Source organism: Glandiceps talaboti, chromosome 18 (assembly GCF_964340395.1).
Source record: "Glandiceps talaboti chromosome 18, keGlaTala1.1, whole genome shotgun sequence".
Classification (NCBI taxonomy): domain Eukaryota; kingdom Metazoa; phylum Hemichordata; class Enteropneusta; family Spengelidae; genus Glandiceps; species Glandiceps talaboti.
This window is the reverse complement of record NC_135566.1, coordinates 21,611,587-21,627,549: the sequence shown is the minus strand read 5'-3', so window position 1 is coordinate 21,627,549 and position 15,963 is coordinate 21,611,587. Positions and strand designations below refer to the sequence as shown.

General features: G+C 36.9%; 1 protein-coding gene across 1 annotated transcript in view; it reads right to left on the bottom strand.

Moving 5' to 3' along the window:
* Window positions 1-1,552: 1,552 nt before the first annotated feature.
* Window positions 1,553-15,963, bottom strand: part of LOC144449022 (eukaryotic translation initiation factor 4H-like) — a 29,760-nt gene continuing 15,349 nt past the window's right edge. Inside the window, exons 3-8 of the mRNA XM_078139422.1 lie at window positions 13,671-13,719; window positions 13,115-13,179; window positions 12,236-12,329; window positions 11,787-11,882; window positions 7,548-7,787; window positions 1,553-5,621 (exon numbers count right to left, since the gene is read on the bottom strand). Coding sequence (XP_077995548.1) covers window positions 5,452-5,621; window positions 7,548-7,787; window positions 11,787-11,882; window positions 12,236-12,329; window positions 13,115-13,179; window positions 13,671-13,719 — 714 coding nt within the window. The 3' untranslated portion in view covers window positions 1,553-5,451. The remainder of the gene's footprint in view (window positions 5,622-7,547; window positions 7,788-11,786; window positions 11,883-12,235; window positions 12,330-13,114; window positions 13,180-13,670; window positions 13,720-15,963) is intronic.

Genomic DNA, 15,963 nt, shown 5'->3' with positions numbered 1-15,963 from the left:
TAGTCAATTCCTGTCCATGGCAGACACTCAATGTATACACACCTTACTGTCCATGGCAGACACTCAATGTATACACACCTTACTGTCCATGGCAGACACTCGATGTATACACACCTTACTGGCCATGACAGACACTCAATGTATACACACCTTACTGTCCATGGCAGACACTCAATGTATACACACCTTACTGTCCATGGCAGACACTCAATGTGTACACACCTTACTGTCCATGACAGACACTCAATGTATACACACCTTACTGTCCATGACAGACACTCAATGTATACACACCTTACTGTCCATGACAGACACTCAATGTATACACACCTTACTGGTCATGGCAGACACTCAATGTATACACACCTTACTGTCCATGGCAGACACTCAATGTATACACACTTTACTGGTCATGGCAGACACTCAATGTATACACACCTTACTGTCCATGGCAGACACTCAATGTATACACACCTTACTGTCCATGGCAGACACTCAATGTATACACACTTTACTGGTCATGGCAGACACTCAATGTATACACACCTTACTGGTCATGGCAGACACTCAATGTATACACACCTTACTGTCCATGGCAGACACTCAATGTATACACACTTTACTGGTCATGGCAGACACTCAATGTATACACACCTTACTGTCCATGGCAGACACTCAATGTATACACACCTTACTGGCCATGGCAGACACTCAATCATGTATACACACCTTTCTGTCCATGGCAGACACTCAATGTATACACACCTTACTGTCCATGGCAGACACTCAATCATGTATACACACCTTTCTGTCCATGGCAGACACTCAATGTATACACACCTTACTGTCCATGGCAGACACTCAATGTATACACACCTTACTGTCCATGGCAGACACTCAATGTATACACACCTTACTGTCCATGACAGACACTCAATGTATACACACCTTACTGTCCATGACAGACACTCAATGTATACACACCTTACTGGTCATGGCAGACACTCAATGTATACACACCTTACTGTCCATGGCAGACACTCAATGTACACACACCTTACTGTCCATGGCAGACACTCAATGTATACACACCTTACTGTCCATGGCAGACACTCAATGTATACACACCTTACTGGCCATGGCAGACACTCAATGTATACACACCTTACTGGCCATGGCAGACACTCGATGTATACACACCTTACTGTCCATGGCAGACACTCAATGTACACACACCTTACTGTCCATGGCAGACACTCAATGTATACACACCTTACTGTCCATGGCAGACACTCAATCATGTATACACCTTACTGTCCATGGCAGACACTCAATGTGTACACACCTTACTGGCCATGGCAGACACTCAATGTGTACACACCTTACTGTCCATGGCAGACACTCGATGTACACACACTTTACTGCCATGGCAGACACTCAATCATGTATACACACCTTTCTGTCCATGGCAGACACTCAATGTATACACACCTTACTGCCATGGCAGACATGTTAAAACAGCTTCTCAGTCAATTCTAGATTTTATTGCAAATCTTTATTATGGTCTATTCATGTAACAAGTTTTATTAGGAAAGGAAACCAAAGTGAAAATTCTTTTCCTCCTTATCCCAAACAAGAATGGAACTGACTACATATACAGGGTCCTTATTTTTCTTTGTTCCTTCTCGAGTTTGTCAGAGTGACATCAACGAGTACAAATGTTACAATGTAAACTTTGGACTGTTTTTGGAGTTTTTTCAAGATTTTCTTGTGCTGTCACATCTACTAGAACGTATGTTCACCCAAAGAGAGGTCTGTGACCATAAAATGGTTATTTAAGTCTAAACTAAACTAAACTAAACTTCAGGAATTGAATACAAATGGTGGATGATATAGCCTTCCCTGACAACTAGAAGCAAAAATAGTTTTAGTGGGGAGATTTTATACATAACAGTGGTTATCTACTATATCTACAATCTAAAACCCATTTTTAAGTCAAAACATATCCACCCTGCACAATATATGAGCCTAGGACGGTTGACATTTCAGGAAAGAAACTAACACTATACTTAGTATAGCACTTTCAAAACAATATGCTGACTATTATTTTTTAATGTCCTTTCTTTGTTTTGTTTTGTACCTTTTTTTAAATTTTGTTTAGACAATCTGTAAAATACAAAACTATTGAGGCAATTCAAACTTGCTGTACACCTGATGAAAAGAGTTGCAACATTTTTTGACACTATCCTCTTGTAAAGCAACAATTTTGCTACGAACATGCCACCGATGTTCAACTTAATATGCTAATCAAAATTTTCATAAAATGCACGTGAAATTCAGATTAAAGAACGTCAGACGTAAGTTTCACTATTTTTTTCAAAATGCATTCAAAGTATAAGAAACTCATATTTATGGATTAGGTATGAAAGATATTTAGTGGAAGATGATTATTCCACTTATTAACAAAATATCATTGATTTACAAGTTTTGCCCTTAATAAACCATATATACTGTAGAGGCAGTGTAACTCAAAATCTTTCTCGACTTGGTACATAGAAATACCAACACAGTGTATCAACTGACTGAGTTTAAAACTGCTAAATTGCACAACACTTTGTATGACGGTCAAGATAAAAGTTGTGTATGATGAATTACATGAATGGGAGGAGTTTATGGCAGCCATTGCAATGTACTGCAGTATCAAAGTATGGTACAACTTTATGGCAGCCATTGCAATGTACTGCAGTATCAAAGTATGGTACAACTTTATTATGGCAGCCATTGCAATGTACTGCAGTATCAAAGTATGGTACAACTTTATGGCAGCCATTGCAATGTACTGCAGTATCAAAGTATGGTACAACTTTATTATGGCAGCCATTGCAATGTACTGCAGTATCAGAGTATGGTACAACTTTATGGCAGCCATTGCAATGTACTGCAGTATCAAGGTATGGTACAACTTTATTATGGCAGCCATTGCAATGTACTGCAGCATCAGAGTATGGTACAACTTACTTTCAAAGCTGCACTAGCTGCAACTGGAACTGTTTTGTTAGATTAATGAATTACTCCTAATATCATATACCCTGAACAGTATTGAATCACCTGTGGTAAACATATTTGTGTACTTGTACACATAGTATGTTACAGTAAATTCAATCCAATTGATTTTGGGGTCAGCACCCTGACTGTCACACGATCATAAACTCAACTTGTTACTGTAGAACTTTTGGATAAAGCCAGCATTTCATTAACATGTACAATGTCTGTATGTATATATCGGTATATTTATAACAATTTTCAGTGAATATATTGTGGGTTGTCTGATTGAAAAAAAGAATTTGTCAGTTACAGCTAGTGCAGCTTTAAAAATCCTGCATTGTTTGGAGATCAAAAAAGTCTGGTTAGTGCAAATAAAAATTGTGACTGAGTAATATCTACATTGCATGACAAAACACTTATCACCTTTAAATGCTACTCATAGAACTGAATTCAAACATATTTTTTTTATTCAATGTTAACACTGTTAATTTCAAAGAAATCTAAGTGAAATGTACAAGCAGCAGTTTACCTGGCAAAATGTACATAACAAATTGATTGATTTTTTATTAAAAAACTGTTCTATGAAACCTATCCATGGAGATTTAGATATTTCCCTATTAAATATAGTCCACACACACTGTCTAAATTCTTGATTCAAAAAACAAACAAAAAGCACCTCATGGTAATGAGGTGTTCAAATTGAGAAAGTGTTCATGTGAATTTTTATCAATTTTCCACTCCTTTTATTTAAGAAAAAATGAAGTTGTTAGATTTCATTTCAAACATTTCACAGATGTGAATGAAAAGTGATGATTAGGAATTGAAGAAGTTGACGTACATAACCATGTCTTATTAAAACCAAACAAGCTGCCACACCTTGACAAGAAATGTCTTGTGGGGGAACATATACCATTGAGAAAGTTACAATATTTTAAGTACACTATATTCAATGGTTTAGGATGTCACTAAGCAAAATTTGCATTGTATTCTTGGCAAACATTTTACTGGATGAGGAGTTAAGATCAACAGACATGTACATAACTATGTCTGCATTCTCTTCAAAGGTCAAAGGTGAGTATATTGGGTTAGGTCAGAGGTCAGTAAGTGAAAGATGGAAATGATCAAACTTTGTAATCATTGTTTTTGCCATGTTTATTTCTTCAAACATGGAAATGTTTTTCCTGGAATTTAGCAAAACAGATGACCATCAGTACCAGACATTATACCAGACAGTATAAAGTTGATATAATTTATTTGATGTGAAATAATTTATGGAATCATTTCAAACACTTTTTGAGCCCTTTCATGGACTCACTTCCACCAATCTTTAACGTCTCTCAATTCTGGAATAATATATTCTGTACTGTACTGCACCATGTACAAAGGTTGATTCTGATTGGTTTTTATAATAGAACATCTGGCCCACAACCAACTACTCACACATCTTAACTGTGCCAAAGTCTCAGTCTGATCAATAAGTTACTTTTTCATTAGAATCACACAAACAATTCTGAGATCTCAAAGATTGCATTTTTTTAAAGATAGACCATCTTGACAATAACCAATCAGAATACAACCCTGAGTAATTTAAGTGTCAATTAAATGTACCAGTGCTACTATTGTTTTCCATGGCAGGTTGACAAAAAATTCATTGAATACAGAAGTAAGCAAAATAATGGCAATAAACATGAGAGTGAAATGGAATTACACAAACTTTTTCAACAGGAGTTTGCTGTGATCTGGATGATAAAAAGCCTCTTTATTTGTGTACCTCTCTGATTGTAGCTGCCTATGATAGCAGTCAATATTTGAATGTTTTAAATAAATGGAAGAACCAATGACTGGATGAAGAAAAGTCACCAATAACTATTCTGTACTCGTTCTACAAATACCTTCTACTACACTCTACTGACAAATGGTACTTACAACACAACGGGACAACCTATGGCACTGGAAAGAGTGTACATCTACATGTAAATTTGGATTAAATCAAGGTAGTATGGCACCCCCTAGTGATAGATCAGTGAAAGGGGAAAGTGTTGTACTCGCTGCAACAAAGCAATTGACGTAAGGCACATTTGTCATGTGACACAGACTGATCAATCACTAACACCCTTGAAACCATATTTCAATGATAAAGGACCTTCACAGGAGTATCAGTTCTCACTCATTGCAAGAATCTGTCACAAGAGGGCACTATTTCTCATAAGTTGCTAAACTATTGTGTTCGTTTGGTTTTTTTTTTTCCATGTACAAGCATTCCAACCACAGTCGCCACAACATCAACCAATGCCTACAACCAAAATGCACTGGATAATCAAACTCTTATCTCATACGGCAAATAATGAATCTGTTGATAATTTGTAAAGAAACCCTAGTAATGACCCTGTCCACTAAAAGTTCAGTTCAGTTGCTGCTTTCACTTGCACTCCGAGGTTTTGAATCCTGTTCTCGTTCATCGCGGGGTCTTCCAGTTCCAAATATACTAGCAGATGCTGTTGATTGGGCTTGTTGATTAATAGGTTGTTTGACAGTACGCGGTTGCAACTTAAGCCGTGGTCTTGCTGCCGCTTCCTCTGTAAAACAACAAGATTTTTAAAAAGATGAATGGGTAGGTATCGTATTTCAAGCTATCTTTCAGAAAGGGTGGTTTGAGTTAAGGATTTCATTGTCAATAAAAATACTGCCAATGGCATTGTAGCACAACTGTACAGTTTTAATTGTCAATAAAAATACCGCCAATCGCATTGTAGCACAATTGTACAGTTTTTTTTTAAACTGGTCATGCAGTTAGTTATATTTGCATACATTTTTGAATGTTTTTGTTCACTTGTGTATGAATTCCTGAAATTATCTTTGGAATATACTTGATCATTTCGCTGTTGCTATGGGCGGTCTTGTTGCTAGGCAAATTTACATACAGTTTTGGAATGTTTATTCAATTGTCTATTAATCCCCGTTATCTTCCCAATATATGTGATCATTTGGCTGTTGCTATGGGCGTGGTCTTGTTTCTAGGCACATTTGCATACATTTTTTGAATGTTTATTCATGTCTTTCTATTCCTGTTATCTTTGCAATACACATGATTATTTGGCTGTTGCTATGGGTGTGGTCTTGTTGCTAGGCAAATTTACATACATTTTTTTGAATGTTTATTCAATTGTCTATTAATCCCTGTTATCTTAGCGAAAACACCACCGTTTTGACTGTTGCTATGGGCGTGGTCATGGTTGCTAGGGATATTTTGCATATATTTCTTGAATGTTACTCACTTGCCTACCAGATGATGTTATTTGACCAAAATATACTGCCATTTGGTTGTTGCTAAGTGCGTGGTCATGGTTGCTAGGGCCAATTGTATGAAAATATTTTGAAGAAAATCTGCAGAATAACACTTCTAGAAACATATCACCAAGTTTCAGTCTCACTGACCAAGTACTTTTTGAGATATAAATTTTTGACCAAAATTCACATTTTTACACCTAATTTGCATATTACTGATAAGATCATTACATGCTTAATATTTCTCCATCTATACATCTACAGATGCATCCCTGTTAAATTTCAGCCCAATCTGCTGAGTAGTTTTGGAATTATAGGTTTTTGACCAAAAAGACTCATTTTAGCCCTAATTTGCATATTACTAAGGGAATCATCATGTCATGAACAAATCTTAATTTGCTCACTCCTAAGAATGTTCCCACCAAATTTCATGCCAATCTGACCAGTACTTTGGGAGTTTAAGTTTTTTGATCAAAAATCATATTTTTGACCCAAAACCCACATCTCTGATGCAATCATTTTCATTTGAACAATTTGAAACCAGAAGTAACATGACCACCAAATATCAAAGCAATCGGTCCAGCAGTTTTTGACTAAGTCGTTTACATACATGCACGCGCACACACACACACACACACACACACACACACACACACACACCATGCAATCCCTTTAGCACTACTGAACCTCAGTTCAGTTGTGCTAAGAATCATAATGGCCTTAACTGTAAAATTTCAAGTCCTCACTCTTTAATTTGATGTCTATAACACCTTCATACATCATTTATTTTCAATGTAATTCATCAAATAGTACTACTTTCTATACCAAGTACATGAGATTTATCAAAAATGTTATTGTACGACAATCATTGCAAACAATCAGGGTTTTTTTGCAGAACATAAAGAAACAGTAATTTTCGCTGGCCTAATAAAAGGGGTGACCATTAGTTGCATAATTCATCTGGATAGTCACCCCCCCCCCCCCCCATCCTCCTGGCCCCTTCACTACCCTCTTTGGAGATAGACTTTTAATGAGTTAGAATTTCAGTTTGTAACACTGAGAAATATGTGAAAAGTAATTAACCCAAATCTCATCTGTGTTTGTCTAAGGGTATCTTTTATAGAGAAACAGTCTATTTTTCTATACACTATTATGTCCTGTATACATCTCAGTTATGTAGCATATTCCTTTCAGGGATTGATGAGGTAAGCACTTACCTGCAGTGGGTTCTCTGAGATCTTCAATTGGTTTACTAGGTCCATCCCTTCTATCTCTGTAACCCTGTCCCTGTCTTGATCCTCCTGTCCCTCCTGCCCCTCCTGCCCCTCCTGTCCCTCCTGTCCCTCCTGTCCCTCCTGCTGCTCCCCTCCTTCCTCCTCTGTAGTCCCCTCCACTTCTTGGCCTGTAGTCATCCTGATAACCATCTCTATACCCACTGCTACCACCACTGCCATATCCTGGTGATCAACAATGACAACACTCTTGATACCCAGTATGTGAAAGGCTATCCATCCCATTGTTTAATATCAGTGTTCTCTAGGGATTGTTCTGATAGTTGGGTGCTCATTTGCATAATTTATTCATAATATTTGCATAACTTGCATATTTGCATTATTTCAAATTAATGCAAACAATAATGATTAGTTTTCCAAGGGAAGCTAAAATTATTTCAAACTAAATGACTAGAGACGAGTAGACTTTACAAAAAAACATTGAAAAGTTTGTGTATACCTGTATGGTGTCGCATCTGGCCGAAATCTAATGATATGAGAGACTTACTATACTTTATAATTGAGGACTTCAAAACCTCATGAGAGTTTGTGACGTAATTATCCGTCATGTTGGAATTTTGTATACAGTCGAACTGGTCGAAATTCGCAATATATGATGGCCAACTATTACCTAAAAGTGATTTCAGAGTAAATTTGAACATAAAACTAATGAACAGACACAGCATCACCACTTTATCAAAAGGTATACAAGTCAGTTATACATTTTTGACTATGTTTAAGAATATAAGTCAAAAGTCTACAGCATTACATGTATGTTTGCCATGTGTAATTCGTGTAATCATACAGTGGAGGGGAAACACGTTATCGCTTGGCACAACGGTGTCACTTTACTTCAGAATAGGTGTGAATGATCATTTGTTTTAGGGCATTTGTTGTCTTAGAGGGTTTAACATGTGATAACAAATAATGATGGCAATGACAGGTTAAAGGATACAAATGTTCATGGAACAATACAGGAGGTGTAGTTGGACACTGTGATAAAAGGGCATACTGATATACAAATGTTCATGGAACAATACAGGAGGTGTAGTTGGACACTGTGATAAAAGGACATACTGATATACAAATGTTCATGGAACAATACAGGAGGTGTAGTTGGACACTGTGATAAAAGGGCATACTGATATACAAATGTTCATGGAACAATACAGGAGGTGTAGTTGGACACTGTGATAAAAGGACATACTGATATACAAATGTTCATGGAACAATACAGGAGGTGTAGTTGGACACTGTGATAAAAGGGCATACTGATATACAAATGTTCATGGAACAATACAGGAGGTGTAGTTGGACACTGTGATAAAAGGGCACACTGATATACAAATGTTCATGGAACAATACCGGAGGTGTAGTTGGACACTGTGATAAAAGGGCATACTGATATACAAATGTTCATGGAACAATACCGGAGGTGTAGTTGGACACTGTGATAAAAGGGCATACTGATATACAAATGTTCATGGAACAATACAGGAGGTGTAGTTGGACACTGTGATAAAAGGGCATACTGATATACAAATGTTCATGGAACAATACAGGAGGTGTAGTTGGACACTGTGATAAAAGGGCATACTGATATACAAATGTTCATGGAACAATACAGGAGGTGTAGTTGGACACTGTGATAAAAGGACATACTGATATACAAATGTTCATGGAACAATACAGGAGGTGTAGTTGGACACTGTGATAAAAGGGCACACTGATATACAAATGTTCATGGAACAATACAGGAGGTGTAGTTGGACACTGTGATAAAAGGGCATACTGATATACAAATGTTCATGGAACAATACAGGAGGTGTAGTTGGACACTGTGATAAAAGGGCACACTGATATACAAATGTTCATGGAACAATACAGGAGGTGTAGTTGGACACTGTGATAAAAGGGCACACTGATATACAAATGTTCGTGGAACAATACAGGAGGTGTAGTTGGACACTGTGATAAAAGGGCATACTGATATACAAATGTTCATGGAACAATACAGGAGGTGTAGTTGGACACTGTGATAAAAGGGCATACTGATATACAAATGTTCATGGAACAATACAGGAGGTGTAGTTGGACACTGTGATAAAAGGGCATACTGATATACAAATGTTCATGGAACAATACAGGAGGTGTAGTTGGACACTGTGATAAAAGGACACACTGATATACAAATGTTCATGGAACAATACAGGAGGTGTAGTTGGACACTGTGATAAAAGGACACACTGATATACAAAGGAGCAAAACATTTGAAGCAGGGCACTGCCACTGGCCATCGATACCAGGGTGCAGTGCCCTGCTAAACCCCTTGTGGAGAACATTGAATACATTATTAGTTTTTACACAGTGCTTTTCCACACTGTGCTCTAAGCTTCCCTTCCCTTTTAGTCTTCCACACTGGAAAGCCTCACCACTTCCATTTGTTTCTGAATAGATAAAGTCATCTGGCAAGGACTGAATCATGATTGTGTCCCAGTCAACTAACCTGTACAATTTGGGGACCTGGCATCATGGATGATACAAGCTGCTTTATAAATATCTATACAACCACAGACAGGCAAGTATTTACATATGGAACTTGTTACAACCAGTGACAGGCAAGTATTTACAAATGGAACTTGTTACAACCAGTGACAGGCAAGTATTTACAAATGGAATTTGTTACAAACAGTGACAGGCAGGTATTTACAAATGGAACTTATTACAACCAGAGACAGGCAGGTATTTACAAATGGAACTTATTACAACCAGAGACTGGCAGGTATTTACAAATGGAATTTGTTACAACCAGTGACAGGCAGGTATTTACAAATGGAACTTATTACAACCAGAGACAGGCAGGTATTTACAAATGGAACTTATTACAACCAGTGACAGGCAGGTATTTACAAATGGAACTTGTTACAACCAGTGACAGGCAAGTATTTACCAATGGAACTTGTTACAACCAGTGACAGGCAGGTATTTACAAATGGAACTTGTTACAACCAGTGACAGGCAAGTATTTACAAATGGAACTTGTTACAACCAGTGACAGGCAGGTATTTACCAATGGAATTTGTTACAAACAGAGACAGGCAGGTATTTACAAATGGAATTTGTTACAACCAGTGACAGGCAAGTATTTACAAATGGAATTTATTACAACCAGAGACAGGCAAGTATTTACAAATGGAACTTGTTACAACCAGTGACAGGCAGGTATTTACAAATGGAATTTGTTACAAACAGAGACAGGCAGGTATTTACAAATGGAATTTGTTACAAACAGTGACAGGCAAGTATTTACAAATGGAACTTGTTACAACCAGAGACAGGCAGGTATTTACCAATGGAATTTGTTACAACCAGTGACAGGCAAGTATTTACAAATGGAACTTGTTACAAACAGTGACAGGCAGGTATTTACCAATGGAACTTGTTACAAACATAGACAGGCAGGTATTTACAAATGGAATTTGTTACAAACAGTGACAGGCAGGTATTTACAAATGGAATTTGTTACAAACTGGGGAAGTAATTAAATGCATTGGCTTAACAATACAATGACACAGCATGTTGGAACTTGATGGTTTGATAAGAACAGTTTTGTGGCTTTTTTACATAATACCTCACCATTCATAAACAAATTTCCAGTTTCCCTGGCATTTCATGTACATATAAAGAGGCCATAAAACAGTTCTTATCAAACCATGAAATGTAATACAAGTCTCTTTATTTCCAACATACTGAGCCAAGTGTTATTAATCCAATTCATTTCCTTACTTTCACTGTTTATGGCAAGTTCTGCTTGTAAATGCTTGCCTGTCGATGGTTGTATGTGTTCATAGAGGCTGCAATAGATTGTATGCTCCTCAGGGTGTTGAGGGTACAAAGGGGTGTTGTGTTGCAATAGGTCTGTGCAGGAGTAATAATTTTACAGCTCTATAATGATGACATCCATTGTGGATGACACTTTGTAGACATGTTTCCTATATATCATATATCTCAGGAGCACTTCCATAGTTCCACAGGAAATGATCTTACATGCAGCTTTATCTTACTACATGTTACAAGAGAGCATCTTAATACATATGGACTATTGTAACAAATTAATTGTGTCTTTCCCCATGTCACATAAGTCTCTTACACTTCATAGTTTCAGTATTCACATACTACACTCACCACTACTTTGAAACTGGCCCTGGCCACCCTGATCTCTAAATCCTTGGTCACCACGGTAACCTCCCCTTCCGCCTCTTCCTCCACCTCCTCTATAGCCTGAATTTAAGAATATGTTATCTGGTTAGACAACTCTAGTACATAAACATCTACAGTGTTACATTACATGTTGATTCACTGGGTAGTACAGGTAGGTTTGCCCAAACCCATAACTCCAAATGTATCTATTAGTATCTATTATTCAAAATTATGAAATCTCTCGTATACCAGTACTTAATGCTTCCACTATAAGAAGGTGACAAACAGGGCTAGGAGAAACATATATTAGTATCGGTAATGTTGACTTCACTTGCCTCTAAATTCTAATGACAATGTTAATATCTTAGCATAATTTAGGAACATTTCCATAAATAAACAATATCGTAAACATGAACTGAATGATAAACACATACCTCCTGCTCCTCCCCTCTGTCCCCCTTTGAAGCCCCCTTTGTCACTACGACGTGCTTCAGCAACATCGACTCGTAAAGGACGTTCTTCATATTCCTGTGGGTAGAAAATCATAATAATAAGTAAAGACTTGGGTCTGTAGATTTAGTCAGTGAGTATAACATGATGAATGGTCACTCAAGAGTATTCTTGCATTCACAAAAAAATATTTATGTTAAAAAATCACTTTCTTTTCCTGTGGATGCACTTGGATATCTATAATTAAACCATGCACAAGCCAAGTTATTGTTTTTGCACAGAAAATATGGACATATATACCCTGGTCAGTCTACATCATGAAAACCTGTGTCCCTGGTTGTATGGTGTCCAAAATATGAGTCAAAACGTTCCAATTTTTCATCAATCAAGCTTGAGGTGGTATGATTTTATTATTCTCCAATATTTTTCTTCATTCAGAAAATAACCATAACCCATAACAAAGGGTTTGTCCACTACAAGTGTAAGTTCACTCATACAAGTACTTTCCTTGGCTGAACAAAGAAAAATATTGAGGAAAAATATGGAACTATTTATAGCTAACTTTACTTTTAAAAATTGACATATACATATACATGTACTTTGGATGTTATTCATCAGTATTTCCAATGACGGCTGTCAGTCAAACTATGCGTACTTACATGTACATGTACAGTTATTGTAATATTTATAATTTGCTTCAAGTTTTAATAATACAGGTATGTACTTTGGTAGTGATATAGTTGGAACTACATGTACTGCAAACACTTTACAAGATTCAAGAGTAGAACCCAAAAGTCTGCGAGGAAATGGAACCCAACTCTATGTTAACTAGTTGTATGTATTGCATTGTAGTCAATACTTACAGCACCATGGTAAGTGAGAGCCTCTGCAAGTGACTCCCTATCTTCAAATTCTACATAGCAAAAACCTACATAATAAACAACATTATCATAATCATTACAATAATTCACATAACAAACTAGTTTCTTGCAAGAATCAATGTTCTTGGACTCAGACTTCATATGTAGTAATGAAAATTTCTACCAGTCAAAAAAATTGGTTTCTTGTTTGGAGCGGTAGACCAGATTACTAAAAAGATTGTTTGTTTCATAATTGCATTCATGGTGGTTACATATCTATGGACATGCATTGATAATCATGTGTTAAAGACCAATGTTTCAATACCAGGTTATCGCAGTAGATACATTTGGTGTTATGATATCAGTCAGGCCATCAATAAATTTCCATTATTTTAATCTGGGCCAACTTTTTCTATGGATTTGCCAAACAACTGTATTTCACATCTATATTTTAAACCTTGTCAGAACTGTGCCTTTACACAATCACTTACCTTTAAATTCATGTTTCTTTATGTCTGACAAGTGTACAGTGTGACAAGTAAGCAAAGTTTACACTTACCTTTAAATTTATCTGTTTCTTTATCTCTGACAAGTCTGACACTCTTAACCTGTTAAAACAAAATGACATAACTTATCAGTTCAGAATGTCTTCTTTCAATCTCACATGTTGTAAACAAATCAATAATACTGGCTGTGTTTTTCATTTCTCTTCTACTACTTGACTGCTTTCACTTGGTAGTCAAATAGTTCATGCTAAGGATACATGTAGTATGTACATGTATCATTATGTACGTTTCAACAAGTTGATATCTTAGTATGGTTTATACCAGATTTGAACTTAAAATGCTGGGTTAGGGGCGTCATCGAAATCAAAAGCATCGTAATTACGCGTCGTAACGAGTAAAGACGAGTAGCTACTAGTAGTTACGATGTACTACGGTGAATATTCATAAGTCTCAACGCATATTCATGTACTTTAGGTTGGAGACAATAAAAAGTAAACACCTATTGTCCGTTTATTCATGAGCCCAAACTACGACCATTTACGCGTAGTCTTCATCGTTAAAAAAATAACGAAACAAAAAGATTTTCTTTCCTGTGCAAATCAGTTTCACGCTTACTTTTTTCAATGTTATTTGTTATTCATTCGATGCCTTCTATGGCATTCGTACAGTCGGCTAGTCAACTAAGTGTTTCAGATATATTCAGATGTTTACCTAATATGTCTTGCCTAAAAATACCTTGAAGAAGAATTTTTATTCGAAACGTCGGATTTTACATCTATTTATTCGGACTGCCTCACAAGTTCCTTATGCACTTCTCGGCTGGTCAACAAACATGTCGACCATTTTCGTCTGGCTGGTCAACGGTGCATTGATCGTGTTAGATTCTAGTCACAGGATTCGTCAGTCGAATTCGAACATTGTCCACAAAAACAAATTAAAAACTAAAGCTTGTCTCGCATTAATATATCGTTTGATTTGATTGATTTAGAAGTCACCTAAAAAGGTTTTGTTTCTTCAAAATTTTTGAGGAAAAACGTCATTTATATAACGAAATTTTGGGCTACGAATAACTGAATACGTTCATCACTTGCGTCTCTATGTTTATATATCTACCGACAACATGCATTACGCCACGTGTTGCCGAACATTGCGATTTCTCAACTCAACCCCATCATTTAGGAATGTTACTGTACCGAGAAACATAACAAAATAGTTGTTGTTTTAGAATATATAAAACAAATCCCGTTATTCGATGATATAAAAGTCAAAACTGCACTTCCACAACCCGGAAATTCAACAGCATTTCTTGGCCCTACCATGGCCGTCAAGTGTGAGCTTGTAAGTTGTACTGTTAGTTTGTCGGCCGTGCAAAAAACAAAAAAGAAAGTCTAACCGCGATTGATGCTTTGAGAGCCACACAATTGTACGTTAATCTTCCTCAAAGATTTACTGTTAACCCAGGACTGTTACAATATTACGTCCATGCGTCCATCACAATAAATTTCGAATACATACCGTCCTGTTCGTGAAAAGATTTACTGAATATTGAAACTTTGATTTCGTGCGTATCTTATTGTTGTTTTTTTTTTTTATGAATATCGCCCATGAACTTGCACTCATAAAAACATGTGCAGTACTAGTTTCATCAGCATATTACTGGCTGAGTACGTGGTTTTCTTTGACGATCGAAAATTATGACAAACTACGATCAACTACGATAGAAGACGATGTCATCATTGGAAACACTGAAGGTGAGAATCACTATCTATTGTGTGTCGGCAACCACAAATTACATGTATCTACGCGTAAAGACGACATCGTTAAGGGAAACAAAGAAAGGTAAACTTATTATCTATTGTCAGTTATTCATGAACTTGAACACCTCATTATCTCCCGCTTCTCGTAGTACATCGTAGCTACTAGTAGTTACTAGTCTTTACTCGTTACGACGCGTAACTACGATGCTTTTGATTTCGATGACGCCCCTTACACGGTTTATAGCTGGCTTTCTGGATATCTGTGAGGTTTGTTTATAACAACCATGTGATACAACAAACAATAAATATAGCTATTGGTGACAAATAACCCTGCATATCTGCACTGCAGAGCTATTGGTGACAAATAACCCTGCATATCTGCACAGCAGAGCTGTTGGTGACAAATAACCCTGCATATCTGCACTGCAGAGCTATTGGTGACAAATAACCCTGCATATCTGCACTGCAGAGCTGTTGGTGACAAATAACCCTGCATATCTGCACTGCAGAGCTGTTGGTGACAAATAACCCTGCATATCTGCACTGCAGAGCTGTTGGTGACAAATAACCCTTCATATCTGCACTGCAG